Genomic DNA, 23,566 nt, shown 5'->3' on the forward strand with positions numbered 1-23,566 from the left:
ACCCCTCCTTTCTGTGAACACGGACAGGACAAAAAAAATTAAATACATGTAAAATGGGTGACCGTTAAAAAGAGGTTTGAAATTCATACTTTTATATATTATACATCTGTAAATTATTATTTGTCCGTAAAAGAGGGAGTATCCGTTAAGAGGGGGTTTTACTGCAATGCAGCTTACGAGCACGAATTTGCATGCTAACTGGAGCCAACTTCAGCTTGGCGAAAATAATTTAGCCAATCCCGAGATGTCACGTGACATTAAAAAATGATATTCAAGACTATTTGATATATAATTCGTAAAAAAATTTTCTTTGCAAATTTCAATATTTGCCAATTAAAGGGTTACAGACATGTATGTATAAGCCGGAATGTAGGAAAGTGTTTGAAGTCAGCGTTTTCCTCTCGTTTCAGTCATCGTCGATTTTAAGACGCGCGTTTGCCGAATATTGGAACTGGCGAATGGAAAGATGGAAGATTAGTTGTAATACATGTAAAAGGAGATGTGCGTATAGAAAAATACACATTTCGCTCACATAAAACCCGAGACACGAAGGAGTGGCCTCCAAGGCTGTCTGTGAGAAAAAATAAATAAATAATAATTTCTTAACACCCTTTGATGGCCGAAGACAGGACTGACCCTGCGGCGGACTTCTACCTTATTATAAATGTTACGAAACATAATTTCTTCTTCGGCGTCTCTTTGTGTTTGTGCGCGCGTGTGATGATTAACAAGGTAACCAGGCCTCGCCCCATCCTTCATCAAGTTGTCGAGTCCACGAAAAACAAACTTGATGTGGGGTCGGAGCCAACAAGAAAACAACACGACACGAATCTTCAGAAAAATTAAAAAAAAAAAGAAGAACCTAATTTAGAATCGGAAACGTTCGGTGAGAGGGGAAAAAGAAATTTATATATAAAAAAATAATTTCTGTCTTAATTTATTTAACATGGGGGGGGGGGGGGAAGAGAAATCGCATCAAGAATCATCTTCAGTGATCAAAACATTTAAATCTTTGATTTATGATTGAGGTGAAACGTTTTCGTGTGGTTTAGCAATTAATTTCTCAAAAACATGAATTGATGGAACTGGTGTCGATTCTTGGCCACCATTTCAAATTAATTATTATTATTATTGTGTCCGATGGTTGAAGAAATGACCGCAGAATTTGAATATTTAAATACATTTGGAGAAAATAGCCTAGCCAGACTCTCTTTAGTCTACTGACGCCATGGTGGGTTTCGACCCCGATTTCAAGCTGTTTACTCTCACAATGGACAAAATTAACATTTAAATTAAAGTTTCCACTTCGTGAGAATTCATTTTTTAAACTTTTTTATATAAATTAATTTCTTCTTTTTTTTTCTCTCAATTTTTATTAATCCATTGCGCGAAGACATTCATTACGGAAAGCTTATTACGAATATTACTCTATACCAGTGTTCTTCAACCTTTTCTTTATACTTGCGGACCGCGGTGAAATCAAGCGAAGAATTTCGCAGACCGGCATAAATGAGGGGAATTATTTTCGAATAAAATAAATAACAGGATGAAAATTCTCTCTCTCTAACCTTTTTGACTTGTTACTTGGCATGTGTCTATTACTATACGTGCGAGAAACACCGTTAAGCTGGGACATCGCTTACCATCTATCTACAAAATAAATACAAAACTATCTGTAATAATTCTTGAAGTAAAATTGGTTGTTGGTTTTAATTAATCCGATGTGGAGCATGAAAAAAAATGAGACATATTTACCATACATTTTTATGTCACGCATTGTGTAAATCTTATGTGCCATAATACCGGTTGCTATGTTTACCACAAAATAATTTTGCGGCAAAATGTACTAACCGGTATTATGGTGCATCGGATTTACACCGGTATTGAGTATAAAAAAATTAACAATATACAGTATCATACCAACATATTATTCATTTTAATGCTTCACCCCGTCTTAAAACCCAAAATCGTCGTTGCATTTTCATCAGCGTTTTTTATAAGAGGTTTATAAACTTCATTCTCTATGGAAGTGGTTCCCAAACTTTTCGAAACTCACCCCCCCCCCAACCCTTTGTTTTTTTCAATTTCAGTTAAAATTCTATTGATAGATGACGCTGCACCAATATTATCCATAATTATCTGCATAATCAAGTCTGCAATTTTTGAATTTTTTTGAAAGACCGACATTCTGAGATCGAGATACGTCAGCGCTCGTGCTTGTATGTGTGTATGCGGAGGATACATCAACCTTGGTTTGACAACCAATAAAAGTTGAATAATTGTAGGGCTTCCTATCCAGTGCAGTTTTAATGCGTGGGCTCACCCAGGCACAGCACTGGGACCTCATAAAAATGAGATCTGGTTGAAATTCTCGAGAGTAAGCATGTAAATGTATTTGTAGGCAAGCCTTTTTCAGCCAGGTAGCGCTCCAGAAAAATCACTTGGCCCGGGGCCCATGATGCCCTTAAGACGATCCTTTTCCCATCAAACCTGATTATTAAAATTTTACAGGTCTGTCCTGCAAGCATGAAAAAAAAAACTAGTTTTTTGTTCATTTACCATTTTTTGACTTTCAATTTCAATGGAGTTTATTTTTCCCAGACAACCTGTAGTTTCTAATTTATTAGTCGTGTGCTTTACATTGCACTAATGAGTGGATAATAAGTAGCTCAACTAAGAGTTAAGGTGTGTTTAAGGCTGAAAATATATTTGTTTACGTTACGAAAGCATAAAATAAATTTATTTTGAGAAAAATTTTAAATTTTGGAAAATTTTTCGTGCCCCCCCCCCCTCGCCAGAGCTCATTTACGACCCACTGTTTGGAAACCACTGCTCCATGGGAATCCGCCGGAACCACGTTATAGCCAAAGTATTATTATAACTTTAAACGAAAAAAAATTGTTAATACAGTCGAATCCCGTTATAATGAACTCCAAGAGACCAGAGAAATCACTTCATAACAACGAAATTTCGTTATAAAGGAATACATTCCAGATTTTTACATTGTTGCTACATAATCTGGGGGATTAGAAAAGTTTTCGTTAAAACGAGATTTTTTTTTCACTATAACGGTATTCGTTAAAACGGGAATTGGCTTTATGTACATTGCCTGAAAGATTCAATTTCACGATAAAAAACTCGCAATTTATTTTTTTACAATTTTTTTTTTTTTTTTTGCAATTAAAAATTTTAGTTTGATAAAGTAATTAACGTGGTTGATAAAAATGTTTTTTAACTTTTTTCTTTCCCGAATATAAATGGATACTCTTGATCTCGATTGTGGAAGACTCAACAAGAAGAAATTTCTTCAAAAGAGAAATAGAGAAGGATGCTGGGATCGGATGCAGGAGAGCAGCGGCCTCTTTTTCTGCAGACACTCGCTTGGCTGACAGAATAAAACAATTTGATACAAGCATTGATATAGACAGATAAAAGAATGAGTGGGTGGTTCGGCAAGAAGATATCTGTATGTGTGTGCGGTTGTGGTTTTATTTCTTTATTTTCCGTAAAAAGTGAATAAAATAAGAAAAATAAAAGGAATAGTCGTCGTCGTCGCCGATGTCTGGCGCCGATGCTTCTCAAAGCAACGGATCGATTCTGGAACTGACTATGGAGCTAAACAATAATAATAAAAAAAATACTAATAAAAATAAAATTATATGCATAAAAATCTTCTTTGGAACTTGATGTGAAGGTCGATCTCCAAATCGCAGAGAATATATATATATATATATACACACACACACACGCATATATATATATATATTACTCCATGCAAAATTGCATATCTCAGAATCAATGGAATTACGTAAGAGTAATTCAAAAGACAAAATTTTTCAATACATTTTAATTTATCAAAAAGTTTAATACAGAAAAGATTCCAATGAATTTGGATCCATGCCACTCCCACCCTGGAAACCAGGCCTGGTTAAGATATTGGCCTTGGCGAACACCCTAAACTAGACATCAACCCGATGCTCGCGAGTGAGAACCACGGTGCACCCTAAAGTCCCCAGAGTGCTCGTGTTCAATTTCGTGCTCGCGAGCACTTGAACATTCCAATTTAGCCCCACCTAGTACAAATTATATTCAAGGATTGAAATCATCCCGATTTCCGTGCAATCGTATATATTAAACTTGCCGTAAAGGTGCTCTTCTTTTGATGATGGGTACAGGCAGTGCTCGCGACTAGTAAAGGGTTGAAGACCTCTGCCCAAAAAATTCGTCCAGGGCAATGGGATTGGCCATCATTAGCAGATTTAAAGAGTATATTTAGCCAAAGTATATTTGTTAACTTTTGTCTTGGCATAAAATTCATAAAAATCTATAAAATCCAATAAACATCGAAAAACGTTATTTAGGAACTTATGTCTTTGAATAAGAGACATCTATTTAAAGGACAGCAAGTCTGGTCCCCGCCCCCACACACATAAGGGTAGGGCTGCAGCCCGGAAGGGAAGTCTTGAGACAAATCTCATTTTTATTTTTACACTATAAATGGCCCGTCAAAGATCTCAGCCTAGAGGGGCCATGGACCTAAGATGTAGAAGGCCATGATATGGTCCCGCAAAAGCATCATTGATGTACATGAAGTTTAAGAATCTATGAATATTACAATAGCAACCAAAACACACAAAAAACATAATGCTGAATAAATATTTATTTTCTGTCTATATAATTTTCCATCGATATATATAAGTATATTTGTTGCATCAATAAATATTGGACGGCTTGCATTTGAGAACAATTTCACATATATGAATATACAAATGTAAATGGATATAAAACTACAAATATTTAAAAACCTTGTATAAAAGCATAAAAAGTGCATAAAAAAGTTCTAAAAATATATGGAAGTAAAAACAGCTGTAAAAAACAAATCGTTTTGTTTGTATTGCATTACTAAAAAAAAAAAAAAACATTTGGCAGAATAATGGTCTATATTACCTTTTTTTGGGGGAAATTGTTTTTTTACTGAATAATGTTTCATATAGATTCTGTTACACGTTCCTAAAGTAATATAGAGTACAAACCAACAGATGTAGTTGCTATGCACCTTTACATAGCTGTAATCCATGCAAAAAAATAGTGTTTCCCTAATTTAACGATGACTTTTGTTGTCTCCTCTGAAGTTTGAGAAAATGGCATAGACCGTTCATTGGCCGAATGCTTCAATTGTTCTCAAAACTAATTCTCAATTAAATATATGGCAACAGTAATATATAACATTCTTTGTATCCCCCTTATTTTATCTTATACGATTTGAAAGAAATTATTCCACATAAAACGAAGCCTATAAATGGATGGTGAACTTCATTTAGTGTAAATGTTTAAAAAGTTCATTTCATTAACTGCAAAATGGTGAAAATTGTTTGCTATCAAAATTATCAAATGAAATACAGCATGCTCATCGATATGAGATTCTAGATGTTATCGCGCCAATATGAATACAAAAACAAATTCTTAAAGTAAAATGAGTAGTATCGCTACATAATTTGATATGAAAATATCTTTTTTTTTTATTGGACTGAACACAACACACAAAACATACAATCAAAACAATGAAAAAAAAAAGACATTACAATGACAGCACAGACACTCTGTGACCCCAAGGGACTACAAGTCCTTCCAGTGGGTCAATATAAATTAGATTCAAGAGTTAATTGGATTATGCAACAGCCTTGTTAATGTACTACTTGGTTAAATATTTTATTAAGTGTTTTATATATATATATATATATAACACTTAATAAAATAAATATTTATTAAAAAAATATTTATTTATTTAGTTCCCCCCCCCTTCTTTCCTTTTTAGCTGAACAAAGAAAAACACATATATATATGTATAAATACAAACATAAAAAAATTATTCAGTTGGCATAGGCATATGGTCATATAATCACATGTATTTTTCAGTTGATAGCAGAAATGGTTATATTTTTTAATTCCCCCCCCCCCTTTCTTTAGAATGATTTATTTTGTGTTGTTTTATGATCTATTATTGTTGTAGTATGAATTCAAGACAAGTGTTTATTGAGAATATAAATATATTGTGATTGGATCTTATGTTATTATTTGTCTGATTAATTGCGTGGTACAGGCAGTGCCGTCTTAACGCATGGGCCCCCCCCCCCAGGCACAGCCCGGGGGCCTCGAGAGAAGAGGGGCCTCACAAAAATGGAAACTAATTGAAATTTTCGAGAATTTTCCAGGTAGGGCCTCAGAAAAATCAATTGGCCCGGGGGCCCATGACGCTCTTAAGACGGCCATGGGTATAGGTTCATTATTTTTGGGGCGGTATTTGTTTCCACCCTTAATATATGTTATTCAATCTAGATGAGGTTCTACGGTTCTATTTTGTTTTGTTTCTAGCCATTTATTGTTTAAGAATGAAAATTTTATTAGCCTATAAATATAGTTTTGTCTCATAGTAAGTTTGTGACATTCTATTGCATTGTTGTTTGCTGTGGTGTTTGTTATTAGAGACCTTATTTTATTATATAATTATCTGTTTGATAAGCCCTTCCCCAGGCAGTAATTCCATATGTTACTTTTGAGTAAATCTAAGCATAAAATAAATCTTTTAGAAAGTTATTGTCGATTGTGTTTTTTAATCTATATAAAATGGCAGCATAAGTTCTTATTTTTTTTATTATTTTCTCACATTGCGAGTTCCATTTTAGGTTATCTTTTATTATTCTTCCTAGGTAGTTGTAATCCTGAACTCTTTCAATCTCGTGACAGTTGCATTGTGAAATATATTGACAAGCTTTTAAAATAGCCTATTTTTCAATATCTGGGTCCTGTTCCATATATATATGCAAAATTTAACTATGATCGGTCTAAAATTGTGGATTTGTATAGAAAAAATACACACACACACACAGAAAATTAATTATTCACATGATCTTTTTTCAAGTAAATAATTTTTTTCCCAGGAGTATTGTACAGTTACTAAAAATAATTTCAATTCACAGTTTCCCCTTTTTTTTTTCATTTAATCCCGAAATTCTGTGAGGTAAATTAATATCATCTGAAGTTTCGGTTATCTGATATCTACATTAGCTTAGACCATCCGGGTCCTACTGTATCATTGAACATGTGAAAATGTCAACAACAATAACATATCACAAGTAACATAACATATGAAACATGTAAGATAATTTAAATGCTTTGTCAATAAGGACAAGTTAACTTGTAATATTCTCAGAATTGAACATAATAAACTTTCATTTATTAGCAACTACAGAGCAAGATTAGAAGAGGCAATCATTTCCACCTGTCATTAAGATGGAAATCAAGTTGAAATACTCTCATGCATATACCTCTATAAAATGAAAATTTTCTTTTTTTTCATAAAGACATTTTCAGTTAATTTTAGGAATTTTGTGCTGATGAGAAGGATGACAGAAAATCTTACAACAAAAAAAAAATAGTAACAGATAAAATACCAAGTTTAAGTACTTCTGAACCATAACAAAAAAACAACAAAGTTCATAAAAAAAACATTTTTGCCTGATCAGAAAAGGTGAAAACACGTGACCTAAACCAAAATAAATATGGAATTGAGACTTCTGAAAGAAAAAAAAAATCATGATTTTTACAAATATGCCTTTAAGCCCGAGCTCAAATGATCGTGCGGGTGAAATACTGAACATTCGTGTTTTCAAAAATTTCCAGGTCTTAAAGGTATATTGAATTCAGAAAATAAACAATGCATTGATATGAGATACTTGAGAAAAAAACAACTTTTGATATGAAGAAATCGGTTGAAATACTCTCATGCATATACAAACAGTAACTAATAATAACATATACAAATAACTGCAACAGTAAAATAATAATGAAGTTTTGATGCCCATCCACATTAGTTTTTTATATATATAGAAAATATTTTACGAGCCTCTCTATAAAATGCAGGGAACTCTCAATTGCACAAAATTACAACTTTGATCTTATGATCGGTTGTAGATACTTGAAGTATGAATCATGAACCTAGAAAGAAAAAAATAATAAAGAAATTAAATGATTGTGACGCTTCATTTTTTTCTGTGATTAGATTCTCAGTCAAAGAATGAACATGACTCAAATCATTTGCCAAACATATAAACATTCAAAGTTACACACACACAAAAAAAAAATAATAATACAGTCGACACTCGTTATAACGATCATTCTGTTGCAACGACCAATACAATAAGTCCCAAATGTTTTCACATACTGGTCACTATGGCCAATATTTGCCAACACGCATCTAAATTCAATTTTACTCCTTCAGATTTCATTGAGAAGTAAAATACCCTTTCATATTTTATGTATTTCTTTAAATAGTTATTTTTCTTGTTTTTCTTGTTTTTCAAATAAAAAAATACAATCTTTTTAACAAAAATATCCATTAAAATTTTGGAGAGAAGTAAAAAATTACTCATCAAAACTATCTTTTCACATAACACACAGATACGACTATCTTATATATATGTTTTCTATTTGATATAATGCCCACCCAAAATGACGTCCATTTTCATCAGAACAATGGGGGTGGGGAGTCGTTATAACGAGTGTAGACAGCCATATGATAGCCTTAGTAAATTTCACATTAGTCTTAATGAATCAAGCAATAGTGTGATGAATTAGACCAGACAATTGAAGGTCATACCAAAATGATTAAATTCTGCAGCTCTATTTACATATCACTTTGCAGGAGTGACAGAGAATTTGGTCCAAAGAGTCTTTCTGATAGGATACTGAATCACTGTCTTGCTGGCTGACACAGATATAAAGATTATTACCTTCTAACAAATAGTTTAGTTTTTCCTGAGAATCTCTTCCATCAAGTTGGATTGGCCTCTATTACTTCTGCAAAAGCATGGAAATTAAGCTATCGATTGTGCTGATATGGACCTTGATCCCTGCTGTGGAATCAGGCGGTATGTATCCAATATAAGGGTGATTGTTTTGGGGAATGTGCCAGAGAAGTATGCCATCTGTCTTTAAAATTAAAAGCCATCTAAATGCTATGCAATAAACAGGCACCTGTTTTTAAGCATTTACAGATATTATGTAGGGCTGTTTATAAATACAAAGGGTAAATAATATTTATTTCATTGCAATAAAATAATGAAAATAACTTTGTTTTAAATAAAGAGGAAGAAAAAAGTAATTTTTACATCTTTTTGATTCATGGGAGTTTTCTGAGCCCAATTATACAGTCTTTCATATACATTGCCATCATAGCTACCCAGTGCACTGTTCAGAACCATGTCATGAAAATCAAACGAATCCACCAGAGCCACTGCATTAGGACGAAGAAGAGACAGCAGATTCATTCTGGTATCATGCATCTTATCGAAATCAGCTGCTGATAAACCAACCTTAATAATAGAATATATCAGAATAACTTAAATAAATACATGACAAAAAAGATAGAACAAAAATTTTAAAACATTTTATTACTTTTTTCATGAGCTTCTAAAAGATATTGACTCTTTCATTTCTATTCATTTCGAGAGGTAATAATTCATTATATAAACTTCTTAGACAATAATATTAGCTATAAAATATTTGAAACATTAAAATTGGAGGAAAATATGCAGAAATTATTCAAAAGCACTAAAGTTATTACCATATAAAATGATCCAGCATTCTCGCAAATATTATGGAGGAGATAGAGATGGCACAGCTGGGATAATACGGTTTTCAAGCTCTCAGATACATCACTTCTTTCAACCCATAAAACATATTTCTGAGCTATGTAATAATGAACATGAGCCTGAAAGAGCAATTTTATCATTTCATGTATGAAGTTAATATATTAAAACCAAATTTTCTGCATACAGCAACAATAAAAACTTTGATTGGATTTTGATTGAATCAATAAAATTATCTTACTTATCTGAAAAAAAAATTGATGAATTCTTTTTGAAATTTTCTGATTATAAATTACTAAGAAAATAATCATATTAATGACCTTCGCAGCTTCAATCAAATCCACATGACTCAAATTCCAAGCAACCTCTGGCACATTTCCAATGTCAATGAAGTGTTGCACCCTGTCAGCAGCTTTATACACCATCCTTCAAAATAATAATAAATTCAGTAATTCATTAATATCACAGCTAATCATAAGCATCATGACAGACAAACAGAAAAATAGCTTCAAACATGATATAAAAGTAGATAAAAAATAATATTTAAATAAGCTACATCAAATAGAATGTAATGAATTAAAATAAAATTCAAACTACTTCAAATAATGAACTCTTTTTCATGTTTTTCACATAGTAATCGTAAAGAACAGATAATCACTGATTTTTTTTCTGCACTTGAAGTATTGGAGACAACTTACTTTTGAGCAACTGCTCTATAACATGACACAAGTTGCGTAGGTGCTGGGCATTCATAAAATGGCAAATCAAGAACAGTCTGCTCTTCCAACAAATAATAGAATATTGATTTCTGTACAACATCTCTTTGTTTTAAACATTTCAGCAAATGCCTAAAATTTAAAATCCATAGCTTAAATATATAAAAAAAATACATATCTTAAATATATTTAAAAAAATCCATGGGTGTTGTAATGGTGAAAAAAATAAAGTATTGAATGCATAAAAAAAAACTTGATGTGCTATTCCCTGGACAGATCATACGAATCTCTTGGGAATCCGTGAGGATCCCATTATTATATTAAAAAAATGCATCAACATTTAAATCAGTTATCTAATATGGATGATGAGAAAGCAAAACTTCAAACTTGTCACAAAATTTATTGTTCAAGGATCAAGATTAACAAATTTACTTTATTTCCATTCTGAGAAAAAACGCCTATTGTAGGCTCATACAGTTTGATATACTAAATTTTATTTAAAGGAAAGGAATAGAAATTTACATCATCACACACACACAGGGAAAACCGTGGCTACAAAGCAACACACACCGGATGGACGACACCTTAATTGCTTCTTCATTCGAGCGATTCTCAAACACTACTCGCCACAAGAGCAAATCTCAGGCACCACCAACATTTACAGGAGCGGTCGGCCTTGACCATTACATTATAGAGTTCTGCAACTTTTTTTTCAAATTATTTCACTAAAAATTCTGAAACATGTCAGAATCACAAAAATTTTTAATACCTTTTAAACACAAATGTTCCCCCCACTGATTTACACATTTCGGCCATACAATGGCAAGCCGTCTTCAGAACATCATGGTCTGAAACCACAAATAAATGAAACCGTTGGAGGGAGGAATGGTGTTTACTGTTGGTAGTCTGGATAAGAGTTTGCCTTTGTATTATCTTTCCATTTTTGAGCCTAAATGTGGAAACCAGTAAAATAAGAGAAAAAACCTGTCTTTCAAATATATTAAAAATCTGAATGAAAACTGAGTAAAGTTTCTTTACGTAGAAATTTATCATGAATCATTTGCTTTTGATGTAACAATCTATTTATCAGGTCATACTTTTACCGTTGTGACTTTAATTTTGAGGAAACTGGCATTTTCATTGATTATAAAGGAGGGTAATTTTTTTTTTAACTCAATGGTGTCATATTTAAATACCTAAAGAGTTGCCTGAGTAATCAGATTTAAATCCCCTAGCAGCATGATTGGGGATGCATATGGATATGTACAGCTGTATGATGCCCTGAAGGACATCATATGATTTATATGCCAAAAAATCGCATAACTTCAGGACGTCAAATGATTCCAATGGATTAATATCTAAAAAAAAAGATTTTTTAAATTCAGCACAAAGTCAACAAATTGATTAATTGTGTGAGAATAAATAGAAAGAGATAAAAATTCCATGAAACACTTAGATCTTATACACACATTAGATTCAATATGAGAAATTTGGCTGTGACAGGATGATGCAGTGCCTTACCGAGCAGTTTGTAGATACAAAACAGTGTTTTCTCCTTCATATGTGCAAGCTGCAAGTGTAGTAGAGTAAATTCTTGGTATTCCGCTAATCATTAAGTACCCATGACCACCACAGGCTCTTCGACATGATTCGATAGCAGTGCTGCCTAATTCTGTGCACAAAGCTTTCAAGCCAGATGATGTTGCATGTAGCTGCAAAGTAAATTGGGAAAAGCTAAAATATCACATCAAAAAATAATTTGGCAGAGTATTAATATAAAGTGGCAGAGGAGCTATATCTTTGAGAACATGAATAACAAAATATTAAGAAATCATTTATGTGTAAAGTGATGAAATATGTATTATAGATATAATGTAGAGGAAACAGTAGCTTCAGGATATTTAGTTAGATATCTGCCAAGAAATGAAATTTTTCATGAGGAAACTCGAAGGGATAAACCTTTCCAGGAACAAAGTCTAATTAATTAAATACTTTGTGGATTATTTGTCAACACAGCACAATGAATCAAACATATAACAGAACATTTCATGTGCATCTCTACTTTTTAACGGGTGGAAAAAAACTCACTTGAGGTAAAGTTGCAAGATCTCCTTTCTCTAAGTCTTGTGTGGCTGTTCTATATGTATCCATGAGTGAAATGAAAGTGGCCTTACAAGCGTGACTGAATGCAATCAGAGGCAGTAATTTGAATTGCTGCGATTGGTAATCCAATATTTGCACCTCTGATTTGCTATAGAGTTTAGAGAAAGAAAACATGAATGCAAATACACAAAAATATAACTATTAAAAACATTTCTTGTTAAAAAAAAAAGTGAAGATAAATATGTAAATTAAGAACAGCAGCTCTTAAAGAAGGAGAACATACAAAGTTTTCCAAGAAAAAATTGTTTCACAAAAAAATTAGACATTTCAATCTATTATGTATTTGGAAGAAAATACATCAATTAGCAGAAAAAGGTTTAGAAGAAACAAAACTTTACAAAAATACAAGTACAAAATACATGGCGAGTTGTAAAGCATGAATCAAAACATCAGATTGCAATTAAATGCAGAAGCTTTTAAACAGGGCATTCTTGAATGACATATAAACCAGGGCTTGACAAATCCCACATGCAGGTACTATGGTGACTATAGAATTATTATTGGCGCCTAAAATTTACTGTATCTGATTGTTAAATTAGAGTATGGATGACAATTTTTTTTAATTTCATTACACTGTGTCTTCTAATATAGGAAAAAGTTATGAAGCAAAAAAAAACATTATTTAAGGTCATGTTTCTTGGCTCCTAAGAAATTTGGCTGGCAACTAAGTATTTTTTTCAATTTGTCAAGCCCTGATATAAAACAATTATGTAGTAAATAAAGTATAGAAAGATATGATACACATTCTCTCAAAAAGTAAATACAGTAAAAGTTCATTCTAACGAGTATGGCTTATAACAACAATCTCAATATAACAAGTGATTTGCAGCTGATTATCAAAAAGCTAATGTTACAAGAAGCACATGCTTATAACGAGAAGTCTGTTATCGCAAAAACTTTTCCCCCGTGACTGCAAGCTGTTGTTACAACTGACTTCTACTGTACACTTGAGAGGCATTTACTGCTTATATAGCTGTCTTATGAAACAAGGAGAAAAAGATGGTAGTACTTACTTGGGTATTATTTCTCCTTGTCTGCGAACAGCACTATAGCGAACTGCGATAGTTGCTGCTCTAGCAATATTATAAGAAACCATATCCAAAATAAGAACACGAACAAAGACCATGGTCCCATAGTTCAACTTATCACTCTTTGGCTTCACGTATTCTCCTGCCTTAGTAACCTTTGGAAGGAGATAATGAAAAGTGAAATATTATTCTTTAGAGATTAACTAAAAAAAATATCACACTTAATGATAGAAAAAAACTGATTGAAACAGAAAAAATCTTGCATATTATAAAAATTTCAAGAAGGATATTAATTTTTCAAACAACTTAACCATCCAAAATTAATAATCATTAATGATAATATTCATATTACAGATACTCATTCACATTCAAATACTATTTAGCTTCAACTAGTTTAATGTTGATCATGAAAAAAAAAATCATAACAAGAAACACACTTTTGCATTTTTCATGAACATATTTCCTCTGGGTATTCGAACATTGTCCAACTTCAAAAACCCATTATCAGATGCACGAAAACCCACTTTTGGACCGATTTCACCTACAGTTATACCTGCAAAGAAAGTTGAAGAGGTGAATGAGAGAGATCTTTAAAAACGAAAAAAAAAAAGGTAAATACTGTACTACCATAACCCCCGTAGAGTCTACTGTAACCCCCGCAAAGAGGGAGAAAGGGAAACAAAAAGTTTTTTTCACTACTCCCCTGTTTTTTCCCATCCTTCTTCCTCCACCGCACAGCAATAATCCACATTAGAAATCAAAATAATCCTTAGGGCACATACACGTGAAATAATTCAAAATGCACGTTATAATTATACGTTATAATGCACGTTATAGTCCATGGATCAAAATGATGGTTTTTCATTGAAAGCAGTCAAATCCTAACAAACAAAATCTGTAGCCATTTAGCAGGTTTTCTAAACAATTTCAATGAATCCAAGACAATAAGAATATACTGCACACATGTACATATTTTCAAGACAGGACTGTTTATCAGGAATATTTGACTGGGGGAAAAAATAAACTTGCCATCTAAAAAAAATTATTTTATCATTTACAGTTCATTTAATTAATAACAGTCATTTTAATTATAATATTAATTCTATGCACTCTTGTGGACAGATATCGAACTACAGCATAGCAATTTGCTACCTGCCCACCACAGAGGTTAGATTATGCTGCTAAAAGACAACGATGAATACAGCCAACATTGGCAATCAAATATTTATACCATAGTAAGCGTGCTGTAGAATTTTAGAGACTGTTTCATGTGTGTTGGGAGATGAAAAGGGTTGAGACTACCGCTACTACTAAACTGCACATGCACCTTATCTATATTCCATAGGAATATAAATGAGTAGAATCCTATGGAATTGCTAAAGAGCAAGTACATGTCGAATGTGCATGTATGTGATGTGCTCCTGACGTGAAGTTTTTTCTGCTTTTTATGCATTGCTTGCCATGCGGGTTAGGAACCATGTTTAAACTACTAGTTCTATTTCCACACAAGATAAAATCGACACAAGACTTACCTCGAAGTGGTTTGTGATCTTCCATACTCCGCAACTGAACCATGAATGGATGGAGACCATAACATTTCCCCTTTATGTACAGCTGAGCTTGAACAATAGCAAAATTAGCTGTCTTTCCCACTGGAAAAAAAAATAAACACTTCTATGATATAAGTTCACAACAAAACCATAACATACATAACTTCATAAAACAAGCCCATGCATACTGTAAATATTTATCAAGCGTTTTTGAAAGTTAATAGATGAAAATTTTATCTAATGCTACAAATCACATAGAAATACCTAGCTTACTAAATGAAACTTGAGAAGCAGATGAAAATATCTGGTGAAAATAGAGCAATACTTGAGCTTGCCATATTAATTTGAACCAAAATTTAACTGAAAGCCATTTTCAGCAAAATTTCTCAGACATAGAAAAAAAAAAAGACTTACGACCACCAGGCCACCATTTCACTGACGACAATGTTGGGGAATTCAGAACAAATTCTTCTGTTTCTATATCATAGGAAGCTGTTGTTTCTAATCCTCTTAAAAAAGTTCCTATAAAAAAAATTTATACCAGTTTTTCTCTTGCACTCATAACATTTAAAAGGAGGGGAAAAAAATATATATAAACTTAAAATCAATACAATCATGTTTTTATTATAACTTCACTTTCATTTTATTAATAAATGCATGAATAAAATTGACACCAAATTAAAAATAATGGCACATCTGCATCTAGAATAAAATATACATATCTTAAAAAAATAAAACCAAAAAAATTTTAATGCGCTTTTGTTCAAAAAAATTATATACCATAATTATCCATCTTCTTCATTTACATCACTTCAAATCCAATGCAAAACGCTTTAATTTTTTATACTAAAAATACACACTTCCAAATTTATCTTTTAATTTAAATTTTTATTAAAACTTTAGTTTAAATGAAAAAACTGATTTTATAATTGGTACAAAATTATCAGAGTTTAAAAAATTATGCACTGGTACACAAAATTAGAAGATAACTGATAAAATCTGCTGAGTATATGAAAGAGTACTAAAAAAAAAAGGTTACAGAATTTTTTCACAAATTTTTATTACAGTCGAAATTCATTAAGATGAGCTCGCTTGATAAAAATTATATATTTTTCACTCTGAGAATGATGGAGAGAATAACTGTTTTGTTTGTTAAAAATATTTTCTAAAAAACTTATGAAACATTTTGTTTCTTTGATTTTGTGTTAACAAGGTTCAACTATAAAATCAGTTATTTTTACTAATAATATTTCATTCATGTTATTATGATTACAGTAACAGACATTACAATGGCTGCTCACAATCATGGGAGAAACTGCTGTGATTATTTTATAAGTGAATTTAAATTTTTTGGCTGTAGAACTTGATTATTTTTTACCTACATTATTATTGTCTTTAAGATCATTTCATTCTGATGCCAGCAAATGAACAGGATTCTCTAATCATGATATTGATTTGGCTCACACCAGTTGATTTTTTAAAATGTTTTTACATGTTATCAAAACAATTAGTATTAATTAATGATTATTATTATGAAATTGTTATTTCACTGCTCAGTTCTCTGAATTTATGGACTCGTTAACATTTTCCCACTAATCTAAAAGTCTTTCTATCATTATTTGTCCAGTTGTTCAGAAATGACTTTAAACTGGAAGTCCTTGTCAAATAAACCCTAACAGTGAAATATGACTACATTATGTCAAAGTGCATGTCAGTCACTGAAAGTGTCAAAAGTCAGATGTCCTGTATGCAAAGGCTAAAAATAAAAGCGAGAAAAAAAAACCTGGTGTCAGACCTTCCTTTAAAGTGTGTAAAAATAATTTTTACTAGGAGTACATATGATAGTAATCCATTCTTTAAGAAAAAGCAAAAGAAAAACTAGCATTTTCAAGAATATTGCTGACATTGGTGAAGGCATCTTAATTTCCAACTCACTATAAATTAATATTTTTTTGGATTATTAACATTAGCTCTTTTACAGTCAGTTGCAAATTATTTATAATAGCCAGATTCTCCTTATAAGCAGTACTCATAATAACAAATAATTATAACATATAATTATTTTATAACCTTAAGGAAAAGGAAATTTTATTTGATGTATTTGATCTAATGATAGAACATCCTATGGGATGAGACTAAGAATTTTGTCCATTATGTTCACAAAAGTTTGTACAAAAACTTAAAACATATCACTCACAATACATCCTTATGGTAATATGATGATGTTGATCATCCAACATGCCCCTGGTTTTGTGAGAATCAAATAATTGGGAATCTACTATAATGAGGAAAAATTATAATTACCATGGCCAAGTTCTGTTTGTGCATAAGAACCAATTATCTTCATCTCTAAAGCATCCGGAAGCCATTTAGATTGCTGCTCCTCAGTAGCTAGGCCCATCAATGCGGGTATAAACATTACAAAGTGGACTGTCATTGGAGAAGCTTCTTGCAATATTGCATCAGCAATAGCCCTAATAAAATAATGGGAGTGATAAAGATATCTTATATTGATATGTATTTGAAGAAACATGGAATTTTTTTACAGGGTATTTTTTTTATTCATAAACCAATGAAATTTAAACAGTGCGTGCATTTTGTGAGTTTTCTTCCCCCTCCTCCATACAAAGACATTTTGGTTAGGAATTATCTGATAAAACAGATAGGACAATGTTACATGGAATAGCTACAATCAAGGCATAGCTGCCACCTGTGGAGAATGAGAATTAAAGAGATTTTTGCACAGATCGGAATTCCATACAAAAATAAATATAGGGATTTTTTTGGAAAACAACATAGGAATTTTTCCATTAACAAAAGTAAACTTGTTAGGATTTCACCCCTTTGCAAAAACGTGACATCGTGCAAGCCATTTCTAATCAGTGCCCAAATCGGCAATCCTCACCAACCAGTAAGTTAAATTATGTGCCATTACTACTTTCTAATCAAATCATGCTAATAAAAAAAAATGCATTGGGCCCGAAACCTGACATATGATCAAAGTTTATATAAGTTATCTCGTTAATTTCTGATGTCGTAAGGATGAATTTACGCTCGCTGTTTCGGTGAATTCTGCTTTTTCCTCCAAAAATCAAATATTTTTTATGATTTGGCACAATGGCAACAATTTACATCATAATTGTGATGTCGTTTTGGAGATTAAAAACATAAACAGTTTTTTCAAATAAATTCTTTGGGAATAATTTTTCTATTTCAAAAAGTAGGGATTTTTCTATAATCACAGTTAAAAAAATTCAGAAGATAAAATAAATTTTCTGGAGTCTGGGAGGTGAAGTAGAAATTCTGGAGACTTGGCAGCTATGATGATCATAAAAAAAATTCTGGCTGTGTAGTCTAACCATGTTATGGCACATTTTTTTCCCTAACATGATTTGGTTAATGAAACTATTAAAAACCAAAATTTGGACAGATTTCCAACTTACAAAATTTCTTGAGGATCTGCAAGCTCCATCGCCTTATGAAAAATATGAAACGATTTCCTGAGAGAATCATCATAAATTTCAGAATGTGTGAGGTAGTCACATGGAATTTTATCTTGCAGCTGAGGATCATTATAAAACATTTGCTCTGAAAAAGAAAAAAAAACATGTTAATATCATTCATAATTGCAAATGTAGTACAAGATGAATATTTTCAATAGGTGACGGAAGCAGGGCTCCCACTTAAAAAATTAGAAAAAGTAAGAAAACGCAGGACTAAAAAGCAGGACGGGGAGGGTAACCCCCTTAAACAACATAATCATACATAATAAAAAAATCCCTAATTTTTTTTTTTTAATTTGGAATTACCTTTTTTTCAGAACACTATTTCAGTATATTATAAGATTGACTCAAGTCAAAGCAAAATGACAAATGACTTGGTTACAAAACCAATTTTTGGACAAAACAGTGTACTAACAACCACAGATAATTCTTTTCTGTCTCTCCTCATATATATTACATTTTTTTTTTTTTTTTTGGTCTTTCAAAGTGCAGAGTTTGTCAACTCTCTTTGACAATGCACAGCAAATTTTGAAGACGTGTGTTTTTTTTAAGAATGACGCTCCTTCGAGACCACTTTCAAAAGCACAGTGCAAAATGTCTAAATTACAAGATCCGATGTAAATAAGGCATGGTGAACCAGATAGTTTTACTGCGTCCTCCATCCTTTTTTAAAGGGATTTGTTCACATTTTGCTGTTTAATACCATTGTAATCATTTTTGACAAATGAAGCACTTTCATTTCCAGCTCTTTGCTGAGCATTGTAAATATTGTTTATGCCTCTTCGTGCCTTAAAAATACAGAAGACAACTGAATGCTATTGGGTAGCATCAGAATCACCAAACCTAGAATAGGCCTATGTATCCAACTGCTTTGTAATGCAAACTGTTGCTATTGCACACAATAGCAACAGTTTGTATTGCGCAAATAGTATTTCACATATTTGCACAATAATTTTGTGCAAATAGGTGCAAATTTCAGCCTAGGTAACCCAGGAGAGAGAGCTTCTTATTAAACGTAGATCAGCAGCTGTTCTCTCATATTTGTAAGGAGGCCCAGTGCATTGCTTGCCCGAATGGTAAGATGCTCTTCTTACACTATGAAGGTTAACTGTCAAGGTCCACGGGTTTGGATCCGGGCATAAAACATCAGAAACAAGTTCTTTACCTACCGATCCTTGGATGACCAACTATAAATGGTCCCTTTATTTCCCACCCAACTCCAATGGTTGGAAATTGCCATATGGTCATATATGACCAGAGTTGGTTTGCAGTAAAAAAGTGATTTGTTTGAAACTAGGGGCTTCCATAATGCTATAAAGATGGCCCTTGTTAAACCAAGTGCTTTCGTAAAGCTTGGGCTCACCCGGGCATGGTAAAACTGAGACCTGGTCAAAACATTTGAGAGTACACATGTAAATTTATAAGCAGCAAGGTACAAGCCCTCAGAAAAATTGCTTTGCCCCAGGGGCTCCCAGATGCTCTTAAGATGGTCCTGTCAGTCTCAACACTAACAGCAGCCTCTTTCGAGAGAACATAGGAAAACATGATAAGACACTTATCATCCATTATATGCAGGGTTGGGTTTTTGGCATGACAAGTATTAAAAACTGGTTTAAACTGCCAAAAACTGTCAAAAACCTAAATGAATGCTTTTTGATAATGTTTTGAACACAACAGGTATACAACATGATGAAAAACTTACTTTTTTGCATATTACAATGAACATATAAAATATAATTTTATGGTTTATTTATCTAAGCTACTCATTACCTGTGTTCAATTTGCTAAGTGAAATAGAGCTGCTTATTCAAAATATGTATGATAGGGCATCAGGGTTAGGTTTTTAACCCCAGAAACTAACTTGGTATTAAAACTATCAAAATCTTACTGTCAATGATGTCAAATAGTTTTTGTTAACTTGATATATATGTTAAATAACAAAACACTTACTTTTATGTCGATTAAAGGGTTTTATATTCAGAATTATAATTATTGAGAAAAAATATCTATTTTGATATTTTAAATTTTGTGATCAGCCCAAAATTTTATTCCATATAAAAATTCTCACGCAGCATCTGTTAATACACTAATTAAACTCATTTATTTTCACCTAAAAAATTCTTAGATCAAGGTGTATAAATTCAGAGTTTTAAAGAGTATTTTCAACCAAAGCAAAGCCAACAGGACTTGATACCCAAAGCATTTGTTTTGCACATTTAAAATTAAATAGAGCTTCAATTAGAAAACCATTGCATTATAAATGCTAGTAAATATACCATATCATAGTGCAAAAGTAAGAATAAACTAAGTTTGACTAAGGATAAGTTACAGGAGTTTCTTAAGCTTCATGTAAAAATTAAATGACATTTTAGTCCTACAATTTAGTATTTTGATCGCTAGATATATTTCAGTGTTATGCACAATAAGAGTAGCGTTTTAAGTATCTCTCTCAGTGCCAACCAAAGGTGCATTTATGGTTTTGCCACCTGTGGGGATACATAAGTTTTACCGCCCTTCTCGCATTCTAATCTAATTTTCTTGTGCTCTGTTTCCTCGAATTTGCCACCCAGTGCTAATAACCCACTTGACCCCCCCCCTCCCAACTCCTCCAAGTCTACCTGCGTCTCTAAGTCACTCTTTTAGTCACTTCCCCGCTCTTTGTAAGTCCCATTTTTAGTCATTCACGTGCTTGCACACTTTTCAGATCACTCACATGCTTGCAGTTTTGGTCCCTTACATACTTGCACATGCTCTAGGTCACTCTTTTAGTAGCTCATTGACATGGTTCCTTGCTTTATGGTCACTCTTTTATTCATTTATACGTTTACACATGCTTTGATCACTCTTTTCGTCATTCACATATTTTCCACACTTTCTAGGTCACTCATTGATCTTGTCCTTCACTTTATAGGTCATTATTTTGGGTAATTCAAATGCTTGCTCGCCCTCTAACTCACTCTTTTGCAAACTCTCTTGGTCACTTTTATGGTCGCACACTGATCTAGTCCCTAGCTATCAAAAGAAATGAAGTTTTATTGAGGGATATATGCAAATTTTGAGGCTCTTCTCCCATTCTAATAGTTTTTTTGGCCACTCATTAGTTAAATAAAGCCCCCCACCATAAATATGCCACTGCATGTAATTGATACTCATTTTTATTCCCACTTCTAAAATTAAAATACTAATAACCCTTATGAATACACAAAGAAAGAGAAGCATTAACAATGCAACTGCAATAAGGAAAATCTTGATAATGAGATAACATCATACCAATTGGATTGCGAAACATTCAATAGTATTTGGCAATCATAGGGTTCCACAGCTGAATTGGGATGAATATACAAATACAAATTGTATATAATTCCACAAATCATTGACAATATATACAAAAATAAATATAAATTCGCAAAATAGTGATTGTAATCATTGAAATGACATTCATAGGTGATGATCTGATTTGATAAAGAGTGAGAGGACATGTTATTTCACAATTTTTTGTCACCTAGTTCTTTTCTCCTATTAGTCTTCTCTTTGTTTCCATCTAATAGGTTCACCAACTCGGTTGTGTCGAAGGTGGCTTTCTTCCTTTCCCGGACCAAATCCTCATTTATTTTTCCGGACATTGTTATTTCACAACGTAAACGTAAACAAATACCACGAGAAGGGATGGAGACGGGAGAAGTTGATGAGGGGGAGGGGACATCGTACGATATCCACGCAGTAGGTGTTGGCACAACTCGACCAATCACGAAGCGGGAGTACGTTAGTTTGAAGACGCGTGAGAGCACGTGTCCGATCAATCACGTGTCGATGACAGCAAGTTTCAGTATAAAATTTCCGCCAATTACAGAGGGTCTATTATCTGTTGATATAACGGTTTTCTTTTCTTCTCCGCTAGTAAATCAACCGATTTTTTTTCACAAGCTAAAGCCGGGTTTTTCTCGTGGCATACTCTGTGGAACACGGGGAGTTGTTTCTGAAGGACCCAAATAAAAAAAAAATAAAAAAAAAAACGGGTTTTCCTAGGAGCAGGTTTCCTGCGCCGCGCTCAACGTGATTCGTCCAGCGCGACACGCCGTCCACTCACCAGTAAGAAAAGCAGCATGACTGTTTTCCTACAGAGCGCAATACGCCTGACGACAGCACTTTACATCGGGCGTGATTGGCCGACTGCTTCTGGAGGAGTCAAATGCGTCGTGCGCCGTGGTTTTGCCGATATTATCTTCACTCTTCTGTGTTTTCTTTTCCTCCCCCTTCAAACCGGAGCATGCAGACGACAGAGTAGCTGATGCCAAGGCCATATACTATAATATAACCGCCCTGATCTGATGCGCCAAGCTAGGAAAACACAAACGCGTAGCGTGATTATGTAACTTGTTTCTGTCGGCGCGAAATAGTCTAATTCGGTTCACGCTGCGCAACATACCTATTCCTAGGATCAGGTTTTCCGTGCCGCGCGCAACGTGAATCACCCAGCGCGACACGCCGTCCACTCACCAATAAGAAAAACAGTATGACTGTTTTCATACAGAGCGCAATACGGCTCACGACAGCACTTTACGTCGGACGTTATTGGCCGACTTCTAGAGGAGTCAAATGCGTCTTTCGCCGCGCGTTTTGCCGATGTTCTCTTCACTCTTGTGTGTTTTTTTCTCTCCCCTTCAAACCAGAGCATGCAGACGACAGAGTAGCTGATGCCAAGGCCATATGCTATAATATAACCGCCCTGATCTGATGCGCCACGCTAGGAAAACACAAACGCGTAGCGTAATTATGTAACACGTTTCTGCCGGCGCGAAATCGGCTAATTCGGTCACGCTGCGTAAAAAACCTATTTCTAGGAAAACTCGGCTTAAGCGGGCCACTTTATGGCTGAGCGGTTAGTTTACCTGCCGTCGATTGTGTAGGTCTGAGTTCGATTCGCAGTTTGGGTACGGATTTATTTTTTTCAGATGTTTA

At 33.3% G+C, this 23,566-nt stretch overlaps 1 protein-coding gene across 1 annotated transcript; it reads right to left on the reverse strand.

The window, feature by feature from the left end:
- Positions 1-6,659: 6,659 nt before the first annotated feature.
- On the reverse strand, positions 6,660-22,319 carry LOC149067108 (peroxisomal acyl-coenzyme A oxidase 1-like). Its single transcript, XM_089252849.1, has 14 exons — positions 22,110-22,319; positions 18,548-18,692; positions 17,409-17,578; positions 15,519-15,626; positions 15,087-15,206; positions 13,992-14,107; positions 13,540-13,709; positions 12,452-12,614; positions 11,885-12,075; positions 10,346-10,495; positions 9,968-10,073; positions 9,623-9,769; positions 9,168-9,371; positions 6,660-7,995 (listed from the first exon to the last, which is right to left on the reverse strand). Exons 1-14 carry the CDS (start codon positions 22,228-22,230, stop codon positions 7,942-7,944), a joined length of 1,965 nt encoding a protein of 654 aa, XP_089108975.1. The 5' UTR covers positions 22,231-22,319; the 3' UTR covers positions 6,660-7,941.
- Positions 22,320-23,566: the final 1,247 nt, after the last annotated feature.

The sequence above is a fragment of the Pholcus phalangioides genome, unplaced genomic scaffold (genome assembly GCF_987345545.1).
Source record: "Pholcus phalangioides strain wild (caught in Gottingen) unplaced genomic scaffold, Ppha-v1.0 ptg000031l_1, whole genome shotgun sequence".
NCBI classification, from domain to species: Eukaryota; Metazoa; Arthropoda; class Arachnida; order Araneae; family Pholcidae; genus Pholcus; species Pholcus phalangioides.

What these genes read in the sequence shown, in the direction of transcription:
- LOC149067108 (XM_089252849.1), bottom strand. Translation starts at nt 22,230, where the DNA reads ATGTCCGGAAAAATAAATGAGGATTTGGTCCGGGAAAGGAAGAAAGCC. An exon ending in GCAGATCCTCAAGAAATTTT is followed by an intron (nt 17,579 to 18,547) that starts GTAAGTTGGAAA and finishes TTATTTTATTAG; the next exon opens with GGCTATTGCTGATGCAATAT. An exon ending in TTGTATCTACAAACTGCTCG is followed by an intron (nt 10,496 to 11,884) that starts GTAAGGCACTGC and finishes TTTAAATTTTAG; the next exon opens with GCATTTGCTGAAATGTTTAA.